This window comes from Lactuca serriola, chromosome 3, assembly GCF_051521515.1.
Source record: "Lactuca serriola cultivar US96UC23 chromosome 3, Lser_US96UC23_V15, whole genome shotgun sequence".
NCBI classification, from domain to species: domain Eukaryota; kingdom Viridiplantae; phylum Streptophyta; class Magnoliopsida; order Asterales; family Asteraceae; genus Lactuca; species Lactuca serriola.
Genome location: NC_136410.1, coordinates 140,212,361 through 140,236,167, shown reverse-complemented (window position 1 = coordinate 140,236,167; position 23,807 = coordinate 140,212,361). Strand labels below are relative to the sequence as shown.

General features: G+C 34.7%; 3 protein-coding genes across 3 annotated transcripts; 2 read left to right on the top strand and 1 right to left on the bottom strand.

Annotated features, from left to right (window-relative positions):
* Window positions 1-9,640: 9,640 nt before the first annotated feature.
* LOC145093201 (cysteine proteinase COT44-like) lies at window positions 9,641-12,295 on the top strand. The gene is made up of 4 exons (XM_079031268.1): window positions 9,641-10,160; window positions 10,259-10,494; window positions 10,592-10,732; window positions 11,749-12,295. The coding sequence occupies exons 1-4, from the start codon at window positions 9,677-9,679 to the stop codon at window positions 12,019-12,021; spliced, it is 1,134 nt and encodes a 377-aa protein (XP_078887394.1). The 5' UTR covers window positions 9,641-9,676; the 3' UTR covers window positions 12,022-12,295.
* Window positions 12,296-13,699: 1,404 nt separating this feature from the next.
* On the top strand, window positions 13,700-17,578 carry LOC145093199 (phosphatidylinositol 3,4,5-trisphosphate 3-phosphatase and protein-tyrosine-phosphatase PTEN2A-like). The gene is made up of 12 exons (XM_079031266.1): window positions 13,700-13,917; window positions 14,508-15,051; window positions 15,139-15,195; window positions 15,291-15,356; window positions 15,475-15,651; window positions 15,747-15,833; window positions 15,918-15,982; window positions 16,069-16,145; window positions 16,584-16,630; window positions 16,701-16,831; window positions 16,897-16,966; window positions 17,035-17,578. Exons 2-12 carry the CDS (start codon window positions 14,509-14,511, stop codon window positions 17,488-17,490), a joined length of 1,776 nt encoding a protein of 591 aa, XP_078887392.1. The 5' UTR covers window positions 13,700-13,917; window position 14,508; the 3' UTR covers window positions 17,491-17,578.
* LOC145093200 (small RNA degrading nuclease 1-like) lies at window positions 17,579-20,629 on the bottom strand. Its single transcript, XM_079031267.1, has 12 exons — window positions 20,489-20,629; window positions 20,083-20,265; window positions 19,931-20,008; window positions 19,758-19,826; window positions 19,520-19,660; window positions 19,328-19,444; window positions 19,176-19,245; window positions 18,950-19,054; window positions 18,508-18,638; window positions 18,323-18,433; window positions 18,137-18,241; window positions 17,579-18,055 (listed from the first exon to the last, which is right to left on the bottom strand). The coding sequence occupies exons 1-12, from the start codon at window positions 20,516-20,518 to the stop codon at window positions 17,711-17,713; spliced, it is 1,485 nt and encodes a 494-aa protein (XP_078887393.1). The 5' UTR covers window positions 20,519-20,629; the 3' UTR covers window positions 17,579-17,710.
* Window positions 20,630-23,807: the final 3,178 nt, after the last annotated feature.

Sequence of the window (23,807 nt, the reverse complement as noted above, 5' to 3'; positions counted from 1 at the left end):
CTCTCCCCAGCAAATGGGAGTCCGAGACCTCCTCCTATACAACAGCTCAAAAGGCGGCATACCGATGCTCGAATGATGGCTGTTGTTATAGGAAAACTCTGCCAAAGGTAGATACGTGTCCCAACTCCCTCCGAAGTCCAATACACATGCACGAAGCATGTCCTCGAGCGTCTGAATCATCCGCTCGCTCTGCCCGTCAGTCTGTGGGTGGTATGCGGTACTAAAATGCAGCCTCATACCCAATTCCTCATGAAATTTCTTCCAGAATCTGGAAGTGAAACGCACATCTTGATCTGAGACGATCGAGATCGGTACTCCATGTCGCGATACCACCTCTCTCACGTACAACTCTGCCAACCTCTTAGCAGAAGAGCTCCCACTGATAGCAAGGAAGTGGGCGCTCTTCGTCAACCTGTCCACAATCACCCAAATTGCATCGACTCCCCTAGCAGTCCTCGGTAGTTTGGTGATAAAATCCATGGTAATTTGTTCCCACTTCCACTCGGGAACCTCCAATGGCTGCAATTTACCATGCGGTCTCTGGTGCTCGGCCTTAACCTTACGACAGGTTAAGCACCTCTCAACAAACCACGCGACATCCCTCTTCATACAGGGCCACCAATAGGCCTGGCAATGGAGCGGGTTTTGACCCTGATCCGATCCAAACCCTTAACAATTATACGGGTTTGGAGCATAGTTTTTGATCCGTTTACCCATTAACGACCCTTACCCGCTAACCCTTTTATTAAAAATGTCGGGTATGGATCATCACCGATCCGCTCCGTTTATAACCCGCCCCATATAAATTTTAGAAATATACATTTATATTTTATATTTCATAAATTTTACATTAAATTCCAATCGAAAGTCCAAAGAGAAAAGGCCAAAGACTAAATTGTTTTTACATAGGACTCGAGGACTCAACTTCTAGACTTCCAGTCTTCTCCCAAGAGCCATGATTTCATTTCATTTATATATCATCATGTAATCACCAATTTCATTTATAAATCAATAAGGTCATTTATCAACCGGAAGAAAGTTTGTAATTCCTATTCCCTATCAATGCAATCGATGGTCAAAAACCAATCAGAAGTAACTAAAATAATGATTTTAATTCCAATAGAAAGTCTTCGAGTACATCATGCGTTTTCTAAATCAACACTTAGTTTTACTTAATAAATGTGATTTTATGATTTAAGTAAAATGTTTTTGATTATTCAAAAAACCTACGGGTTACGGGGCGGGTTTGGATATCTACTGATTCGGTGGATAAGGGTATGGGATTGATTATTCAAAACCCTACGGGTTATGGAGCGGGTTTGGATCGGATTTTAAAATTTGTTAAAGGGTTTGGATCAAGGTCGATTCGCTCCAAACCCGCCCCATTGCCAGGTCTAGCCACCAATACTCTCTCTTCAGGTCCAAATACATCTTAGTGGCCCCAGGATGGATCGAGAACTTCGATCGATGAGCCTCTTCCATCAAAATGGTACGCGTCCCGCCCACAAACGATACCCAGATACTACCCTGGAATGTCATAAGCCCCCGATTATCGGTAACGAACTCCGATACCAACTCGACAACTCGCTCTTTCTTCTGGTTTTCTGATCTCACGGCCTCAGCCTGGGCCCCACGAATGGTGTCCAACACCGGAGTCATCACTGTCAACCTCAAACAAACATCTCGCATCGGGGCACTCTCCGCCCTTCGGCTCAGTGCATCGGCTACAACATTAGCCTTACCCGGGTGGTACAGGATCTCGCAGTCATAATCTTTTACCACATCCAACCATCTCCTCTGTCACATATTCAGGTTGGGCTGATCCATCAAGTACTTCAAGCTCTTTTGGTCCGTGTATATAGTACACCGAACCCCATACAAATAGTGACGCCAGATCTTGAGGGCGAACACCACTGCCCCCAACTCTAGATCATGGGTGGGATACCTCGTCTCATGAGGCTTCAGCTGCCTTGATGCGTATGCTATCACATGCCCTCTCTGCATCAGTACCGCTCCCAACCCCGATATCTACGCGTCACAATACACCACAAAGTCCTCCATCCCCTCCGGAAGGGCTAAAACTGGGGCTTCGCACAATCTCTGGCGAAGTGTCTCGAAGTTTAGGTGCGGGGTTGTCAGTCTCGTATAGATCTATACGCAAGTGTCACGCTCTCTTACCGATATTATGGTTATAATGCAGGAACTTTAGTGTGTACTCTGGTAGGTACGGTGAAGCCAAATGTCTCACAAAATTGTATTAACAGGTTTACGTCTTGTGTAATGAAACCATTACTGAAAGTATTACTCTTCTATAGGGCCATATAGTGTAAGAATGTTGATAACTTTAAATAGTTATATGATTCGTAAAAATGACAGAGTAATATTGTGATTCCCAAACTATACCAAATATAGTTTATTATGAATGTTTTGTTAAATCCATTTATATAATCATTTATATAAATGCGTAATAGTTATCTTGGCTAGAGATGTTATGAAAAGATTATATCATTTATTTTTACACTTAACACAAGTATGAGAATTTGGTATGAAAAGTTCATTTCTAGCTTTTGCGCCCCTTCTTAATGATATTTACCAGTAACTAGGAAAATATAACTTGTGAGAAAACTTATTTATATCGTTTTTGGGATTTTAACTCAAAATAGCTTCATGCGTTTTAAAAACCATATATTTTAATTAAAACTCACAAAATGGTGTTGTAAACTTGTTACGTCTATTTTTGTTAGAAATGCCATATTTCATGCAAGTAATGCTTTATATTCAACATAGAAATGAAACATTCAATTATTTACGTAAGTATTCCAAATATTTCTTGTATCCCCCCCCCCCCAAAAAAAAAAAACATAATAAACTCGAAAATGTGTGGGTATGAACTCACCTTGAGTGTGTTTGTGGTTTGGATAAGGAGATGATGGTGAAGATCTTCAAGTCTAGAACACTAGAAGGTGATTGAAGAAATCTTTAAAGATGGTATTATCCTAAGAGTTTTAACACATGATAATGTGTGTAAATGAGATGAAACTAACATGAAAGAGTGTATAACACTAGATTAGCAAGGAATACTTACCAAAAATTTTAGGAACTAATCTTGAAAATAACTCCTTGGAAGGTTGAACTTGATCTTGAGAGAAAAGGTGGGGAAAAACGTTGAAATGAGAAGGGTGTTGGAGGAGCTCTTGGCCAAATCTAAATAGGGGAAAAAGAGGGTTGGGTGAAGTGACGTTTGCATTGAATTGTGTAATATATCATGATGGGAAAAGATCCACCAATCATGTTGCAGCACCACCGAAATCACATGGTGATTTCGGCCTAGCGCCACCGAGATCACCAACTGATTTCAGTCATGGCACCACCGAGATCACCAAGTGATTTCGGTCATGGCACCACCGAGATCACCAAGTGATTTCGGTTATGGCACCACCAAGATCACCAAGTGATTTCGGTCAAAGTACCAACCAAAATCATAATGATTTGGTTCCTAATCTGTTGACCTTCGTTGACTTGTTTGATTTTTTTTTCTGACTTGTTGACTTTGATTGAGCCATAATTGCCAGTTTTCACATTATCCCCCTGTTAGAGGGAATTTCGTCCCAAAATTTGTTCTTGAGTGGGTACTCATGAGCTAGGGAAAAGATGTGGGTACTTCTGTTTCATTTGATCTTCTCGTTCCCAGGTGTATTCAGGTCCTCGTTTGGCGTTCCAACGGACCTTCACTATGGGTATGCAGCTTTGTTTTGTCCTTTTGACTCCATGTCCATGATTTCCACAGGTTCTTCTATGAAGTGTAGACTCTCGTTTACCTTAATTTCATCGAGTGGGATTACCAAAGTCTCGTCGGACAGACACTTCTTCAGGTTGCATACGTGGAAGGTGGGGTGTACGTTACTTAGTTCTTGTGGTAGTCGAACTTTATAAGCCACCGAGCCGATTCTAGCAAGGATCTCGAATGGCCCGATATACCTTCGATTTAGTTTGTCATGTTTTCCAAAACGTATCATTCCCTTCCAGGGTGAGACCTTCAACAGAACGTGGTCACCAACCTGGAATTCCAAGGGTTTGCGTCGCTAATCTGCATAGCTCTTTTGCCGATCCCGGGATGCCTTTAATCGTTCACGGATTTGAACAATCTTCTCCGTGGTTTCCCGTATGATCTTAGGGCCAGTGAGTGTGCTATTAGGCACTTGTCCTCTTGCTAACTGTGTGTCACCCATTTCAGCCCATCACAGAGGTGATATGCACTTGCGTCCATAAAGAGCTTTGAATGGCGCGACTTTGATGCTAGTGTGATAGTTGTTATTGTATGATAATTCGATGAGTGGGAAATGGGTATCCTAGGCTTTACCAAAGTTTATCATACATGCTCTTAACATGTCTTCCGACGTCTGAATGGTTATCTCGCTTTGCCCGTCAGTTTGAGGGTGATAAGTTGTACTCATGTCGAGTTTGGTCCCCAAGGACTTTTGTAGTGACTGCCAGAACCGTGAGGTGAATCTACTATCTATGTCAGAGATGATGGATATTAGCATACCATGTAGTCGTATAATTTCTTTAATTTATGTTCTGGTTAGCTTCTCCATCTTGTCGGTCTCTTTTTATTGGCAGGAAGTGCACGGATTTGGTCAACCTGTCAACGATCACCCAAATAGTGTCAAGTCCGCCCACCGTCTTGGGCAACTTGGTTATGAAGTCCATGGTTATCCGCTCCCACTTCCACACGGGTATGTCTGGTTGTTGAAGCAAACCCGAGGGCTTTTGGTATTCTACCTTGACCTTGGCGCAAATCAGGCACTTGCCCACATAGGTAGCGATTTATGCCTTTATGTTTGGCCACCAATAAAGTTTCTTGAGGTCCAAATACATCTTGTCTAAACCGGGATGAACAAAGTATTTGGTCTTGTAAACCTCGTTCATGACAACGTCTCTGTACCCTCCAAATTTCGGTGTCCAGATTCGGTTCGTGAGGTAAGAAGCCTCGTTTTCCTTGGCTTCAAGGTTAGTATCACAAGTGTAATACCTCTAATCGATCACAAACACCAAAAGCAATTGGAGAATGTTAGAGAAAGAGGAGGATGCTCAAAATCAGCTGGTGATCCTTCTAGGGTTTCAAGTGGCCAATTTTGGGATGTCATGGGGTTCCTTATATAGCTGAAGAATTAGGGTTTCAGTCAAATACCTAATATGGTTGCTTAAGCCCTAAGCAGCCCATAGGAATCTTCCAGAATCCTTATCATGGACGAAATCCTTGTGGGCTATCCATAAGATTTCGTCGACCCCTATCCACAGGGATCCTCAACCCATTTTGCAAGTATCACATAATTACAATATCAGTCCCCTTAATTACCACAAAATTAATTCTAAATTAATTATTGACCAATATTAATTAAACAATATGATTTCTCTTTTAATATATTATTCACATAATATATTAATAAATCATATTTATCCTCTTTCTCCATTATACATCAAGTCAAGTTGCTTGGTGAAGGCAACCCAAAAGGACCATGCTATTATCGGGTCAAGTACATACCAATTATAGTTATGGGTTTAGACACCTAATCCAACAGAAAGCACAGTCCAAACTTCTGGAGCATTCACAAAGATCAAGTATTTAGGACCAAAAAGAACATAAACTAGCCCTAAGTCAAGATCTAACAAATGAGACATCAAGATCTAAACTTTATACCTCAAAATTATGCTCCAAGATGACAAGAGTCCAGATCCACAAGCTAGAGAGCAACCACAATACTCCAAAGATCTTCCTTTTTCTTATCAAGAACACTAAATGATACCATAAATATGAACCAAGGATTCAAACTCTCATACACACTTAGGGTTTTCGAAATGAGGATGGATAATGGAGTGGTGAAGGATTTTGAGGCCATAATGTTCTTTAAATAGGGTGCAAACCCTAAAAATTAGGGTTTGGTCTCTGCGTGCAAATGTCTGACGTCCATCATAGAACGCTTGGCGTTTGAACGTCTAGCGTTTTATGCCAAACAGCTGGCGTTTGGATCAAAATGCCCAAAAATTAACACAACAAGGTTAAAAGTGTAAATACTTGGAAACTATCGTGTTACACTTTGAACACCTTTTAATTTCTTTTTTGTTTTATCTCGTCCCATAGGACGAGTTGGCACTTCATATGGATCGTCGTTGTTGAGGTCAATCCCGATATGCGCATCAGAAAATTGACTATGGTTTGACTCTGAAGTTATACTTCGTTTGGACATACCTGCAAAATCATCAACACTTCTTAGAGCAAGTCATTTTGGCTTGTTCTTCACAACTTCCCAAACCTACTCATTTGCAAAAGCTCTACCGAATTTTACCTTATAAATTTGACAAGCTTTTGCTATGACATTCACCTCATTTGCACCACTTCACGGGTTGTAGGTCGCGTTCATGTAGATGCCATTAAACTCCATTGAATTTTTGTTTGCGGTCCTCCTTTTCGAGTATACCTGACTAGTAGAGTGATACTCTTTATTCATTCGGGCACAAAACTTTTCCAAACTCCTATTTTAAATATTATGCCACTTTGGTCGTTCCATATCGTCGGATCCTCTGATATATCGAGTAATGCTTTGCACCAATGCCTTTTCTTCTTTATCTGTCCATCTTTGGCATTTTGTCCTTGGTTGTTCTTTACTTTTTCTTTTTGGGTCAACTTCGGTTTCTTGTACGGGTTGAAAAGGTCCTTCATCGAAAAAATTGGTAGACTTATCGACTAGGCGGCGAGGTTTGGATTGGAAATATGTTTTGAGGTTGGGATTGGAATCAAGATTTGGATCCAATATGGGTTGGGATTGGAAATAAGGTATAAGTTGAGATTGAAATCGAGAATAGTATGGATAGAGTAGATATAATTGTGGAGTCATAGTTGGATAATAGTAACTAGTGGTTAAATGGATGAGTTGATGGAGTAAAGGTCGATAACAAGTCAGGGATGAAAGTAGGGGTGTCATAAAAAACCAAAACCAAATAACCAAACCGAACCAAATGAATTTTGGTTCATTTGGTTCGGGTTATTTGGTTTTCGGTTAATTTGGTTTGGTTAACCGAATAAGGATACCTTATTCGGTTTGGTTTTTGGTTAAATTTTTATTGTTTTGGTTAAACCGAAAAAACCGAATATATATATATATATATATATATATATATATATATATATATATATATATATATATATATATATATATATATATATATCAACATTTTATATATATATATATAAATTTATTGATTAGTTACTAAGATTTCCATGTCTTTTTTGTTAGTAACCAATATAAAGTTATAATTGTTTTACATTTTATATTAAAAAGCAAAAACAAATTAACCAAATAACATTTAGTCATTTCTTTCATTTTCATATACAGTTAAACTTATATTAGCCTATCACTACAACTTGAATATGATATGTTATATATTAATGTAGTTTCTTTGTTTGGTAATAGTTTAGTAAGTTTTTTTCTTTTAGTTTAATATTTATTCTTACGTGTTGAATTTTATTCGGTTTAACCGTTAAACTGAACCAAATAAACCATAACCGGATAAACCGAAACCGATTAAACCGAACCTTATTTGGTTTGGTTATGGTTAAATTTAAAATGTAAAAAAACCGAAAAAACCGAACCGTTTTAACCGAAAAACCAAACCAAATAACACCCCTAGATGAAAGGCTTGAAGGGTTTTTTTTTTTTTTTTTTGCAAGGTGAAGACATTATGTCTTTGAAGAAATAAGAATTTAGACGTTTTTTTTAGAGAAAAAAAATAAGTATTATGTTGTGAAATATTGAGGTTTAAGTGTCTATTTATAATGGTTAGAATAATTTTTTTAGATTTGAAAAAAAATTACCAATTAATCTGAGAAAAAAAATTACGGATATTTTATATTTTAAAAAAAAAAAACAACAATTAAATCTTACTCGGTTAAGCCCTCACATGTTGATTACCATTAATCTGTACTCATAAACTTATAGTAGTATCTTTTTCTACTACAAAATATGAAAGCCCTAAACTAAAAAGTATGCTTTTGTTAAAAGAGAGTTAGGTATTCTTTTAGTTGGTTGGTTGGTTCTGATATTTCAAGTATATAATTTAACAACCTAACAATTATTTTTGTGACATAAAAAGTTATCCTTACCGGATTGGACGACAATGGCGGCAAGATCTCTAGCAGACTTTCCCACTAACCGTAACATGGCCTTTCAAGATAAGGCGCAGTTAACAACGTCCCTCGGAAATGATTTTCTTTATTTATTTATTTTTTTTAATTTGTTCCTTTTCCAAGCTCCCTCATAATAGGACCACGTCATTTTCCCGCTCAAACTTTATTTGACTGACACGTTGTCACCTTCCCCTTCTGCCACCTCTCCTATAAGAATCTACTTTCTAGAATTTTAAATAACCTTTTAACATAAAATTTGAAATTAAAAAAAAAATGTAACAGAAATGAATCAAGCTTCATTTCTGAACCAAAATCATAGTCAAGTTCATTCTCTACTTCTCTTTGACCACATCAATTTCAAATGCTTGTATTTGATGATGTTTTTGATATATCAATTCAATCTAATAAATCTCTCAATGTGGTTTTATTTATTATTATTTTCTAATTTTGTATCAACTTCATGGTGAGCCAAAGCATGGCCAGATTCAATATAGTCTTCTATTTCACAAAAAAGCACAGCCAAATTCATTTTCTTCAATTTCATCGGTTTCAAATGATAATGTGATAAAAACTATAAAATCATTGAAATAAAAATCAAACTAGCTAATGTTATTAGTTTGTTAAATGACTAATCGCAAACCTAATTGTAACATATTCTAGCCAAAGCTAGCAGGGGTGGACATAAGAATTCATATTTGGTGTTGCTGAGTTCAAGTGAATGTTGCCAGGAAAAAAAAATTAAAAAATCCAAAAATTTTCCACTGTATACAAGAAAAATAGACGTTGTGGTGTCACACCGGGCACCACTACAAATCCACCCTGAAGGCTGGTCATGAGGAGGTGTCGGGGGTGTGACATGGTACAAGGTGCACATCATGAAGGGGCCCGAAATTATAAGTCATAAATCCGTCACTAATCTGTAGCTCATATATCTCTTATCTATCAATAATCCGTTGTAATCGTAGCAATTTTGTTGCTATATGTTACTAATTCATAAGTATTTGTTGCTATTTATCGTGGTTCTAAAATTTTAGGAGTCTATTTTTACTTTTCATATAGAACCTTTATAATCAGCAAACATGCCCTCGTTCAAACGTAAAAAAATTATAAAACCCATGGATCGGTTATATATTTACACTATATATGTGTTAATTGTAAAAAAAAAAAAAAAAAAAAAAAAAAAAAAAAAAAAAAAAATTAATGTTTTACTATTATTATTCGTAAAAAGTATTTTTATTTTTACATTTTAATATAATAAACTTTCCTTTTATCATACAGTTTAGTCATTCGTGTAACGATTTACGTGACATAAAAAGATTTAATTTTTTGATTTAAATTAAAAAAGTTGATATTAGCTATATATATTTTTTATAATTATAATAATAAATAACTTTTTTGCATTTTACTATACGTAGGTGAAAAGTTAGTCTATTTAAAGCCAACGGGATCCCTTTACGTCTTCACAGCCCTATTCTTTTCTCCTTCATAACAATGGCGACAACAGCTGCAACTACGTATGCCTTTCTCTTCTGTCTCATTTTCTCTCAGACGTATTCAACAAGTAACATTTCCGGTGAATTACGTGTAGAGAAATCGCCACCTACCCGGACAGAGGAGGAGATCAGGAGTACGTACGAGTTGTGGCTGCTCCGCCATGGAAAAGCATATAATGCGTTGGGAGAGAAGGAGAAGAGGTTTCAGATCTTCAAGGATAACCTCAGGTTCATCGATGAACACAATTCTTCCGGCAACCGGACTTACAAGGTCGGCTTAAACCAGTTTGCTGACGTCACCAACGAGGAGTATCGTTCCATGTATTTAGGCACGAAATCCGATCCTAATCGTCGGATTGCTAAGGTGAAGAGAGGCGAGATTAGCCAACGGTATGCGATTCAGGAAAACGAGATGTTGCCGGTGGAAGTTGACTGGAGAAGAAGTGGCGCCGTTGCTCCGATCAAAAATCAAGGAAGCTGCGGTATGATTTGTTAATTAATTAATTAATCTGAGTTTTTTTTTTTCAATTTTCACCCAATTTTTTGTAATCATGTTAACCTAAATGATGTTATTGTACAGGGAGCTGTTGGGCGTTCTCAACCGTTGCGGCCGTGGAGGGAATCAACAAAATAGTCTCCGGCGATCTGATTAGCTTGTCGGAGCAAGAGCTTGTTGACTGTGACAATAAATACAACAGCGGTTGCAATGGCGGAACGATGGATTACGCCTTCGAGTTCATCGTTTCTAATGGCGGAATCGACACCGAATCTGACTATCCTTACAAAGGTGTAGGCGATAAATGCGATCCGATTCGAGTAAGTAACTGAATTCCGTTTACAACATTTCATGATGAATACACGATTTATGATTTATGATTTTTCATGATCGTTATCTTGTGAAATTGATTTGTAGAATAAAGCGAAAATTGTTAGCATTGATGGGTATGAAGATGTTCCGCCGATGAACGAGAAAGCTTTGATGAAAGCAGTAGCGCACCAGCCCGTGAGTGTCGGAATCGAAGCTTCTGGAATGGCTTTTCAGTTATATACAGAGGTTAGTTGAATCTATCTGCAATTCTGCATGCGCAACAGTTTGATTTATTTATTTACTTATTTTGTTTTTGTTTTTTTAAGATAACTCGACAAAGTCTTTTTAATATATAGAAAAAATAGTATTATTTATCACGGTTTGGATCTCATATAACAAGGGGAAATGAATTAAAAAGAAAATACTTAATACAACTCTATGGATTAAGTATCTTAAATTTTTTAGTATTTAAATGTTTTTATATTATAGTTTTGGGGTCATTAAAAACTATTACCTTCGTTTCAAATTAATTGTCCACTATTTATTTTTCAATCGGATTACATTTATTTTTTTATAATTTAATAACAAAAAAAACTTGTAATGTTTTTTTTGTCGAGTTTTTTTAAATTGTTATTTTTGGCAAGTCGATAACTAGTCAATAAGTTAGTTTATAAGTTAAATTTTTAAAAAACTACTCAAAATATACCGTTAATTATTTATAAAAAACATATTATTTTGAATAATCTTTGATGTCATTTTATATCTTTTAACTAGTGTGTCAACTAGTTTTTTACAGAACATTATTTTTTTAGAAATTAAATATTCTCCTACTTTTTGTTCTTACATATCCTCTACCCAATGAAATTGTTACATGTGTAACATTTAATGCTAATTTAAGTATATTTAATGATAATAATATGACACATGTTATCATTTAAATGGGTATGAGGATTGGTATGATCAAAAGGTAGGAGGATATTTAATTTCCTTTATTTTTTTTTCAGCTAGCAGCTAACTTTTCAGTTACCAAACTATCAGATAGCTTTCCAGCTAGTCTGCCGAATATAGTCTTAAACAAATAAAAAATACAAGCCATAAGCCACAATGATTTCTATGAAATTTTATCCTTGATAGAGTGTTAAAAGTATATGTGTTGTTTTTGTATTTTGTCCAGTATTATTATCCAAATATATTTTTCTAAATATATAAATATATTTTTCAACTCTTAACAAAGATATCATTGTTTATAAATTTTTTCTTAGGGTGTATTTACGGGTAAGTGTGGGACTTCATTGGACCATGGTGTGGTTGTGGTGGGATATGGTACCGAAAATGGGAAAGACTATTGGCTTGTTAGGAACTCATGGGGGACAAATTGGGGCGAGGACGGGTACTTTAAGATGGAGCGTAACGTGGTTGGGACACGCAGCGGTAAATGCGGGATTGCTATGATGGCTTCTTACCCGGTCAAATACAGAAATGAGAACCCGAGTATTTCAAACAATGTTAACAGGGACCAGATAAGCAGTATCTAATTAGGAACGATTTCATCAATGGATACCAAAATGGAGCGAATGAGTTATGTTGGGGTGGATAAACGTGCATCCTCTCAATTGGTGGCTTATGTTTATATCAATGAGCTCATGGCGGGTTCTTGATATTTATCTATTATTGTACTGTGATTCGAGATAGTTTGATTGCTTTTTATATGTATGTCAGGAAAGTAATTTTTATATGTATGTTGGAAAGTAATTGTGTTTCTCTTGTGGCGAAATTAAATATAAATATAGGAATATGTTTTGAATTGAATGATTGTTTTTTTATATGTATTATTGTTTGAGATTTCTAGTGTTACTTGCAAATTTTCTTGCAGTACAATGTTCATAATCACAAAATTTTGTGCTTTGTCAAAATGTAAGTTTAGACTTTAGATTCAACATGAAATTCAGAGTAACAAAGACCCCTAATGGTTGCAATAGAAAATAATCTTGTTTTTATGTTTCTAAAGTCTAAGCAAAGTGCTAAAATTTCTGAGTCAAAATCGAAAGAAAAAAAAGTTAGAAAACTTAGTGTAACTCTTTGTTTTTTTTTTTTTAATTTTTAAATTATTGTCAATATTGAAAAGAAAAATAAAAAAATTTAGTGTCAAAATTGATTAAAATTGAAAACATAGTGTCTTGTACATTTTTTTCACTTTGAGTCATTATGGTGTGTCAACAATTCATAATCCGTATGATGTTAGTGTATGTCATATCAGTAGTGACAATTAAATAGCAATTCATAACCAATGGTATGATGTTAGTGTGTCATGTCATATCAATAGTGACAACTAAGTGTTGGGTAATGATCAACATTGTAACAAAAAAAAATTATTTCCATAAATTTTGTGCCTTTTTTACCATAAATTTTTATTAGTGTTATAATTATTTCCATGTCTGTATTATATAAGATAGAAAATGACTATAATAACAATTTTAAAAAAAATTACCCGAAAAATGAAAATGACCAAACTAGCTACAATTTTCGTAGGTCATCATCTACATAAATGTATTTTTGTTTTTGAGATTTTGGTAGGTCGACATCTGTAAAAATTTTGGTTGACTGTAATTTTTTTCTATATTTTTGTAGGTCGTCCTAATGATTGGGAGAACCTAAATGACATGAAGACTGTTATGAAGTTTGTATGTAAAAACAAAATTGTATGCGAAATATATAAAGTTTTTTTTCTATAATTTTTACCGAATAGTCTGCTTTGGAGTTAAAAAAAATGATTTTTCAATATCCAAATTGGGAGTGTAATATGTCCATCAAAATCCCTTATTACAAAGAATGATCAAAGTTATGCTTTTTTCATATTTTTCAACTAGCTTATTTTAGAGCTCAAAAAAGTATGCATTTCCGACATCCAAATTTAAAATGTAATATGTCCACAAAAAATCTCTGGTATAAAAAATACAATGAAAAAAAGTTTAGGAGAAAGAGTATTTGTATGAAAAAATTATGAAGATTCTAAGTTTGTGGAAAAAGAACAAATTGCTAGCAAATGCAAAAAATCTATATTTCGCAATTACCCAAGTCAAAAATTATGGATATTTTGGTCATTTCCCGTTAAAGGCTGATTTTTTATTATTTAAAAAAGAAAAGTTTTCGGGTCGGGTCGAAGCCCAGCGATAATAAAATACGCATACTCACAGACTCATAGGTCGACCGGTAAACGTGGAAGAACAAGAACTTACAGCCAAATTGAACCCGAAAACCGGTTTTCCCGATCCATCGTCGGAGATACATGCCGTGTTGCCGGAGACAACCGCTCTACCAATTCCGCTTCATTCTCTGCCGTACCTTTGACTCTTGCTTCCAATTTGATCTGCAAATCGGATAAAAGAACCATTGAGGCTCACGACTGATACCGAGGATTTTGTTCGATCTATGTGAGTAATCAGATCCCTTATGATCTACTACATTCATTTCAAATGCTCGCATCTCCTTAGAAATCCGTCAGATCATCTCGTTTTTTTCGTATGATTTCGGTGGTTTTGAGTTATGCAAACAAGAGACATTGATCGAATCACTATCTTACATATGACATTACTGATGGCTACTCGATAATATGATGTGCATTTCTAGCAGAATCACTCGTCGTAAATTATGAACAGTGTTCCTTTTGCGTGAGATTTTGTTACCGGAATTGAACATATATTGAGTCATGCGCTAGCTGCTTGTTTTAAATTGGAAAATAACATTGATCAGACGATGAATGCTTCCATTTCATGTGTTTTTTTTTTCAAATATGTATCCTCAAATTCAAACATTGATGTTGTGTTTCTCCATTTTTATAATATCTGCTCCAAGCTAGTAAATGAAGTGCTATAGGAGTAACGATAATTGATCAAATGGATGCTTAAATTTTATTGAAATTAATGGAGGCATGACACCTGTTATTGATGTTTCAATGAAGTTATATATGTTTTACTTGGAAACCATTGATCATATTCATATGTGAGACTTTGTTCATGTGCAGAATGGCTTCAGAATCCAACTCATCATCATCTCAACCTCCAACAGAAGTTATGGATGATAAAACTTCTGCAACCACCATCTCTGAGCAGACTAATAATTCTACAACTACACCATCTTCCATGGAAACTCCACCTGTCATATCATCTTCAGATGGAGTTCCAAGTTTTCCCAAACCCACATCACCACGACAAAACACTTCACAGTCTCAAAGTCAAAACACTGGAAAGTGGGCCATTGCACGAATAGCAAGTGGGTTTGGTTTGCAATTTTCTTCAAAATCCTCTGCTCCAAATGACAATTCTACCCCATCTCCATCTGCATCTTCACCTTCAGCTGTTCTTCAATCTGTTGGAAAAGGTTTAGTTGACGCATCTTTGGGTGCAGTGAAAGTAGTTCAAGTTAGAGCACGCCATATGGTCTCCCAAAACAAACGAAGATACCAAGAAGGAGGGTTTGACTTAGATTTGACTTATATTACTGATAACATAATCGCAATGGGGTTTCCAGCTGGCGATATGAGTTCTGGTCTTTTTGGTTATTTTGAGGTAAACAACCACTAAACTCAACCACAAAGCTTAAACAATCAACTTTTTTCCATTCTTTCTAATGAATGTCTTAAAGCTAAAATACAGGGATTCTACAGGAATCATATGGAAGAAGTAATCAAATTCTTTGAAACTCATCATAAGGTATAACCCTTTTTGGCTTTTCATCATCATCATCTCATCCCATAACCTCAATTTGCTTTAACCTATGGAACTTGATATCTAATTTTGCTTTGCAGGATAGATACAAAGTGTATAATCTTTGTTCAGAAAGACTCTACGATGCTTCACTATTTGCAGGAAAGGTATGCTGTTTTCCATGATCAATATGAGAAGGGCATTTACGTCTTTTTGCACAAACAAGAGCTCATATCAAAGCAGACAACTGATCTTGCAGATTTTTCCATCTTTATCTGACTGCAGGTTGCATCTTTTCCATTTAATGACCATAATTGCCCCCCAATTCACTTAATACCATTATTTTGTCAAAGTGCTTACTCATGGTTAAAGGAGGACATTCTCAATGTTGTGGTTGTTCATTGTAAAGCTGGAAAAGCAAGAACTGGTTTAATGATTTGTAGTCTTCTTTTATTTCTAAAAGTAAGTTTTACTTTTTAATCCTTTACTATTTTACACATATCTTTCATCAAAGTTTGTTTCTTTTTCTCCTTTTATTAATCAAACACCTTCTACAGTTTTTCCCAACATCAGAAGAGTGTATTGAGTACTATAACCAAAGAAGATGTGTAGATGGGAAAGGATTAATACTTCCAAGCCAAATTGTCAGTTATCTATTTATTTTTCTTAAATTCTTTTAGGAATTATAAATATAAACAATTAATGATTAATGATATTTCGTTTTGTAGCGATATGTAAGCTACTTTGAGCGGATCTTGAGAGATTTTAATGGGGAAAGTCCACCTGGCAGGAGGTAAATAATAAAATAAAGTACTCTTTTTATTCTTTTTTACTTATTTCTTCATGAAATAATAATTACTGAAAGTTATTATTTTTCAGGTGCATGCTAAGGGGATTCCGGCTTCATGAATGCCCTTATTGGGTCAGACCTTCGTTGACTGTATCTGATCATAATGGTATGTGTAATATGTATGATTTTGTAAGAGTAAATTACATGAATGGTCCCTATGGTTTGGGGTCATTTGCACGTTTGGTCCGTGTCTTACTTAAAAAGACTATTTTGCCCTTGATTTTTTAATTTATTTAAATAAGGTGGGGTAGATAAGGTGAGGTGAAAGTCGGGTTAGGGTGTTTTTATTTAAATAAATTAAAAAATCAAGGGCAAAATAGTCTTTTTAGGTAAGACACGGACCAAACTCGCAACAAAAACAAACAGTAGGGACCTTCCGAGTTAAAAAAACAAGTTAGGGACCAAATGTGCAAATTACCCCAAACCATAGGGACCATTCATGTAATTTACTCATTTTTTTTAATGGTTTAATCCAAGAAATAAATAGGAATGTTGTTATTTCTTTTGTGTTGTGTCTCCATTTGATATCTACTTTTCATTACAGGGATTCTATTTACAACAAGAAAGCATCCAAAAACAAAGAATCTTATGGTAATTATTATTATTGGATTTATACATTTTAATCCCGATAAATAAATATAAAAGTAACTAATTTTTACAGCCAGAAGATTTTTGGATCCGTGCACCGAAAAAAGGGATTGTGGTTTTCGCGCTGCCCGGGGAGCGTGGGCTGACCGAGCTGACCGGTGACTTCAAGATCCAATTTCATGATCGACAAGGAGATTTTTACTGGTCAGTAAATTATTGTTATATTAAAATTAATTCTTGAAATTGTTAAATCATTTTTGCTTTTTCAGTTGGCTAAATACAACAATGATGGAGAACAGAGTCCTTTTGCAGGGTTCTGATTTTGATGATTTTGACAAGGTATTACGCGAATTGTGAATATTGTTTGTTGGACGTAAGGGTAAATGACCATTTTACCCTTTTTGCAGAGAAAATTGCCGGTTCCGGGGTTCAAAGTGGAGATAGTAATGATTGATTACGATGGTACGATTCCGGAGAAGTATAAATCCAGTGACAAACCGATGTTAATAAGCTCCAATGATTCCTCACCTTCATACAACAATCCTTCCAATTCCAATTCCGCCCGGAATAAGGATTCCGATGAGAATGTGTTTTCCGACAGTGATGATGATGATGATGATCAAAAGGACGATGACAAATCTACTGTTTCTATTGCACTGCCACCTGGCAAAATAGAATCGGAAGTAACAACTTTGAACAAAAAAACCCAACTACTTTCCTTAAATAGCAACCCCACACTTGTAAAAAATGAGGCTGATAAACCCAAACCCATTCCAAATTTGAATCCTGGTGATATTAAGGCCATTGCTGCTGATGCTTCCGTTTTTTCATTTGGAGATGATGAAGACGATTTAAGCGACTGATTATTTTTTTTTTTAATGATGTTGTCAAATTGACCATGAAAGATTGTTATTGACTTTTGTTTTTTAACTTTTGATGGGACTTTCCAAATATGGTATAACATGATAGATAAGAAATAATCTGAAAATACAATTGTTATAATAAATAGTAAATTTGAACCACATTTGACCCAAAATTTCAAAACGCGAAAACAAAATTCATATGTAACCAAGTCAAAGTCAGTCAAATTCCGGATTGTTTTCTTGCTTGAGAAACAATAATCTTGTGTAAAGTTGATATTTCTTGATCTCTTTCACTTAATTTTTTCTTCAAGCTTTCAATCTCTTTCAAGTAACCATCACAATGTTCACATACAACTGTTTGTGGTTTTAATTCCATCGTCTCATCTTCTGTCTTTAGCTTCTTGTGATGCTGAGCTGGCACCTCTTCTTCGGCTCCCCGTTTATTCGATGCTGCCACCTGGACATTACTACCGCCAGGTTGGACCATCTTCCTCACATACAAACTGCCACCTAGACCTGATTCCAGTTTAAATAAAATCAACTTCTGTGGACGCCCAGATGAATCCTGAAAAAAAAATTATTACAAAAATAAGTTGATTATTTAATTTAAATAGTTTAAAATAATTATTTAATTTTAGTAGCTTACTTTAATTTCATCACCCTTAAGACCCTCGTACACCTTATCTGCCTCCTGTTTATTCTTAAAAACTGCTAAAGCTGAATACTTGTCTCCTTTGCCTTTCTTATTTTCCTACAAAAAATACTTTCATTAATTTTGTTTTTATGAAAAAAAATAAACAAATTAATTAGAATAAAATTCATTTTATCAAACCTTCACTTCAATTGTGAAGTCTCCAGGAATAATTTCAAGTAATTTTTCTCCAGGAATGGCGACTGGTATGCGGTGACAAAGTAACTTCATTGCATCTGAACCTTCAACCACCTGAAATTGCAACTAAATGATCAATCAAAGGGCATTTTAGGAAATAAATATATAAACCAAATTAAAAAACTCACGTTAGTTTGATTCAAGGGTATATTTTTATCAACTCCAGTTTCTATTTTGGCAATTACAAGTTTCATTGCTGCACGTGCATCCTCCAAACAATCATGTGGTTCACCTTCTTTTCGAAGTTCATATCCCAAAACTGACTGCAAACATGACAAGGGCATTTATGTCTTTTTGCACACAGAACATAACAAGAGTGACCCTTGTTACACACTTTTTTGGGTGGGAATAAAAACTACAGTTTTGTCTCATTGAAACGTTATGTGACTCATGTCCTGCCATGTGTAACAAATGAGGGTATTTACGTCTTTTTGCAAGTTTCTTCATATAGTGAAAAAAGAATCTAATATTTCAAAACTATGGAAATAGACAAGACTGAACTAGCTTTCTAAGGCAATTTTCAATGATGGAAGTGACAAGGGCATTTACGTCTTTTTGGGTATTCGAAACTTGCCTTACACAAATCATTCAAAGATGGTCTCCTGAAATTGGAGCCACTCCAATATTTGAAGACAAGAGAGGTGTCGATTACTCTTGTGTGATCTATCTTCAATGCTGAATAAAAAAGTTAAACAAGGGTAAATTCGTAAAATGTCCAACTTTCTCAATTAAGTCAAAAAGAAACACTCATGAATCATATTATTATTATTATTATTATTATTATTATTATTATTACCTTGTAGATCATTATTCAAACTATGCCCAATCAAAATCGTTCCTCTTGATAGCAACTTCTTCATAGAATCCTTTTGAAAAAACTCATCACGTTCAGGGACAAAATAGTAAATTACCAAATAGTTTCAAAAATTTACATTTTTACCCTCTCACCTGTACATCTTGTAATGAACAAGTAACTTGTTCCAAATCTTTGGCAGAAACTCCAGTTATATTAGTTCTATAATCAGCAACTGCTTTTTCAGGCTTAACAAGTTCATCAAGTTTGACCTACAAAAGTCAACAACAAATTATAGTTGACTTTTTCTTTTCAAAATCAGTTACCATAATTAACTTTTTTTTTACCTTTAAATCACGATCCACAACACAAACCCTAACCAAAGCATCACTTCCATCTTCACATAACACCATCTCACAATCAATTGCAATCATTGCATTTGATCGATTTGCTTTAGCCTTTTTTCTCTCCTTTGTGATTATCCACCCCTGTAACAACACTTAAAAAGTTTAAAATTTTATAAACCGATTTTATTTTTTATAGATTTGGTATGTTAGAAAGGGTATATATGTCAATTCAATAAACCTCCTCATATGATGGAAATGAATAACTTTGTGCATATTGTGGATGACCAATAGTCTTGTAGACAAGCTCCTGCATTTGGCACACATTATGTGAAAATTTCATCTGTTTATTAAAAATAAAAACCAAAAATTGTCCTTATGCATTTATTCATAAGTTAGTAAGTCATAACAAACCTGTTCAGGGGATAATTTATCTGTTTTCTTTTCGATATGTTCCAAGCTGTAATGTTTCTCAGCCACTTTATCAAAAAACTGATGAAAAAAAATTGTTTATTATCATCTGAATCTCCATGGAACTTGGCTTCATTGAAAAGAATGTCACTAACCTTCAAATCATCAATATCACTGAATGTATTCAAGAAAGCAATCAATGCTTCAGTGGACCTCCTTGCTGGATCACTCAAGCTGACCCCAATCTTCTTGTCGTAAACAGCCAAGAACTCCTTCCAGCCTCCATTACTACCTTTCATTTCTCGCTTTTGTGCCAATTTCACAATGTCGACCAGAACCTAACAGATTAAAATCAAGAAAGCTCCATGAACATCGAGTTCCAAATTTATAAACAAATTTGAATCTACTTATGGAAGGAATAGCATAGACATTCCAATTTCGTATTAAGTTCGAAATTAGTCGATTGATAATATAAACTCAAAAGACAGTGATTGATTTTTCTAATTCATAAACAAAATAACTAATTGAAGAAAAGAATTACTTAAAAGAAATAAGATTTACCTCTTTTGGAGCCTTTTCGAGCTTATCCATTGAAAGCGTTTTTTTCAGGGATGTTTAGCCTGTTTGAAGTTGGAATTTTAGGGAGAAAATATTTAGGGTTTATAATTGGCCTAGGGTTTAAAAGAGATTGTGAAGACTGGTAAAGGGTTCTCATTCTTGACGACGACATCCTACATCCTTACTTTATGGGCTTCACTGATGGGGCCTATTAGCCCAATATGTCGCATTGTCACCCAATATGTTAGGCCCGTTACATCATTTTGAAACTAAAAGCGTTAGAGGTGCACATTGGTCCATGCTTTTATGTCTTTTATTTAGTTTTTTTGGCCGGTTTAATTCTTTTTCGATCGGGTAAATATGATATCTCTCTTAAAATTTAACATCTTTTCTAATAAAACAGTACCCCAATGTCTACGTGGCAGCTGTTGAACCCTTCCCCAGCGAAATTTCCCGCTCAATGTTTGTATGTGAAGTTCCAAAAATACATTTTTCTGCCTCTTAATACCCCATCTGCTTCATTCTTGCTCTAGCGTTTGAAACAATTAAGAGTTACCAAGCGATAAATCAGCCCCCAAATTCAAGAAATCAGGGATGTAATCTCATAAAATTTGTAGTGATTCAGTGCTCATTTAACCTATAGTTTTTCTTCTACGTAACCTGGATCCATCAGCCACCACCTGGATGAAGATTTTTTGTTTTGGTTTCATATGTCAATTTCTTCATCTCTTTCTCTGAATGTAGTAGTTTTGGTTTAACAAATTCAATTTCATAATCTCATTGGTATGCGGTCCCTTCCAAAATTAAATTGATTTTGAAATACCGAAATCTTAGCAAGACCCCGACCCTCTCAGCCTCTAAAAACCCTAAATTTCAGTCATATATACGCCATACTCACACGCTTCTTACTTCTGCTACAAAGACACAACACATTGATGGAACGATGGTGGCTAAAGAGAGTGGAATCGGACTCAAAATAGTGAAATCGGCCAACTAATAGTCTAAAGATAGTAAAATCATCACCTTTCTTCTTAAACCTAAGGTACAAACATTCTCTCAACTTTTGTCTATGGATTTGATCGATGGGATGCTGTGAACACTGTAAATTCTTATCTGAATCATTATTGTTTATGTGAGAGTCGATGTTTGTTAGATTGCACTCAAGGTGTTTGATGGAATGCCTCAGTCAAATTGATAGTTTTACTTTTTTTGTAAATGTCTTGTATTTACTCTTTAATCTTTTAAGTCATTTCGTGTCATATGTAGATGGTTAGCGTTCAGCCTACACTGATGGAGATTAATGGGGTTTTGATATTGGTTATCCTATTTCTCAGGTTTAAGTTCTGCCAACAATGTGTTGAAACAAAAGACTCATGTTTAAACATTTCATTTGTGTGAATTAAATATCTATTAGGTTAAACAATGGTGAGTTTTGTAGTTTTGGGTGTTTCTTTGTTTGTATGGATTAGACTCTATTTTATGAAAAAAAAAAAAAAAAAACTATTATGTTTTCATATAATTTTACATGCCTATAAATTCTATTACATTGAATATCTTAAGAAACTTAGATAAAGTTTCATTAGTGTTTAAAGTTTGATAATCACTTCCCTTTGATTTAGATGTGAAGTACAATCTAGTGGTGAACAAATACCACACATGTTAAAAAAAAAGTTGCCTGGGATTGGGGTGCTTAAAGAAGTAGAAATTCACATATTCAACAGGAAAAAAGATGGTTACAATATTGAGAAACATGAAGAAGGAAGGGTTGTTGTCCAAAGCAGATGAACTTGGGTTCACATTCAACAGGTTCTGGTGAAATCTTTTCTATCTTGTAGTTATTCGGTCGATGATTAACTTTTTATTTAGAATAAAATAATGTTTATATAATGAAGATTTTTAAGTGATATACCTTATTTTTTACATATAATTGCAACGTGCTTATATTTCTTTACTAATAATAACAATGTACTTTATTTGTTTACCTATAATAGCAATGTACTTACATTTCTTTACAATAGCTACACACTTTACTTTAGCTACCAAGCAATCTTTATAATTTTTAACCCATAGTCTGATAATATAAATATATTTATTTTTTTACTTATAAAGGCAATGCACTTTATTTTTTACTTATAATAGAAATATATTTGCTTTCTATAACCAATATGGACATTGATTCAAGAAGAAAAAGATAAATGACTATTGATTTAGGTGTATAGCACCATGATTTTTCCTTGGGTTTCAATGATTTAGGAACAAGAATGAGATATTCACATGTCTCACTTTACAAGTTGCTTTTCTTTGCTACCGCTATTGCAGCCGTCACCATAACGTCCCCATCAACCGTTTCATCTCACTTTCTCACTTCCTTCCTTGTCCCTCTTAATTTAAAGTCATGGGTTGTTTTCAAGACCTTAAATCAAAAGGAATTATGCATATATATTTAGATTAGAGAATAAACATATCAAACATTTGAACACAAGGACTTGCAATATTTTGATTTTTTGATGATTTAAGTTTGTTTCTTTTTCCTTTTTCTAAAAATCTTGGCACGTAAACCATTTTTTGTGTTGAATTCTTGGCTAATAAGCCATTTAAACATTTTCCAACAGTTTTTGACCTGATATGTTGTTTCATATGGGTTTTAACGTTTTGATTTTTTGAGTTTTTTTGTTTATCAAGTTGTCGTGATTAATATGGATTTTCTGTTTGGGGTTTGCAGATCTTTTTGTGTTTTCAAGTTATGGTGTTTCATCCTGTATCAAAATGTTAATTAACCATGGTTGTCAAATAGGTGTTTGAAAAAATGCCCCTGGTAAGTTTTTGTTTCTTATCCAACACTGTTTCTTAGGGGTTGGGTAAAAAAATGTAAAATTATGTTTTTTGAGATAGTTGTTTTGGTTCATTTTTTGATATAAAATAAAATTGCATGTATTATGTAATAGTTACTAAATTTGATGTTCATTTTTTACTTTCATGGAATATTCTTTTTTTAAAGTATTAGTAATGTCAACTGCCAAGAGTTTCTCATAGGTCAATACTTCTTAAATATTTCACATTTAGGAAGAAACGAGGATTTTTTATTTTATTTATTTATTTATTTATTATTTTATTTGTTTTGAGCTTTGATATAAGTATGTGGAACCTGCTGGTTTTGCAACTTTTACGGGCATAACATGGCGAGACACTGCATCTTAAGTAGGGGTGAGCATGATGCGGTTCGGTGCGGTTTTTGGCTAAAACCGAACCGAAAACCGCAAATTCGGTTTTTTGAAGTTTAGAAACCGCACGGTTCGGTTTGTATGCGGTTTTTTATGGAGTT

Coding starts and splice junctions, on each gene's coding strand:
- LOC145093200 (XM_079031267.1), bottom strand. CDS start 20,518: ATGGATAAGCTCGAAAAGGCTCCAAAAGAG. Junction 19,661..19,757: donor CATTTCCATCATATGAGGAG/GTTTATTGAATT, acceptor GTGTTGTTACAG/GGGTGGATAATCACAAAGGA. Junction 18,434..18,507: donor TACCCTTGAATCAAACTAAC/GTGAGTTTTTTA, acceptor TTGCAATTTCAG/GTGGTTGAAGGTTCAGATGC.
- LOC145093201 (XM_079031268.1), top strand. CDS start 9,677: ATGGCGACAACAGCTGCAACTACGTATGCCTTTCTCTTCTGTCTCATT. Junction 10,495..10,591: donor ATAAATGCGATCCGATTCGA/GTAAGTAACTGA, acceptor ATTGATTTGTAG/AATAAAGCGAAAATTGTTAG. Junction 10,733..11,748: donor CTTTTCAGTTATATACAGAG/GTTAGTTGAATC, acceptor ATTTTTTCTTAG/GGTGTATTTACGGGTAAGTG.
- LOC145093199 (XM_079031266.1), top strand. CDS start 14,509: ATGGCTTCAGAATCCAACTCATCATCATCTCAACCTCCAACAGAAGTT. Junction 15,834..15,917: donor TAATACTTCCAAGCCAAATT/GTCAGTTATCTA, acceptor TTCGTTTTGTAG/CGATATGTAAGCTACTTTGA. Junction 16,146..16,583: donor GACTGTATCTGATCATAATG/GTATGTGTAATA, acceptor TTTTCATTACAG/GGATTCTATTTACAACAAGA.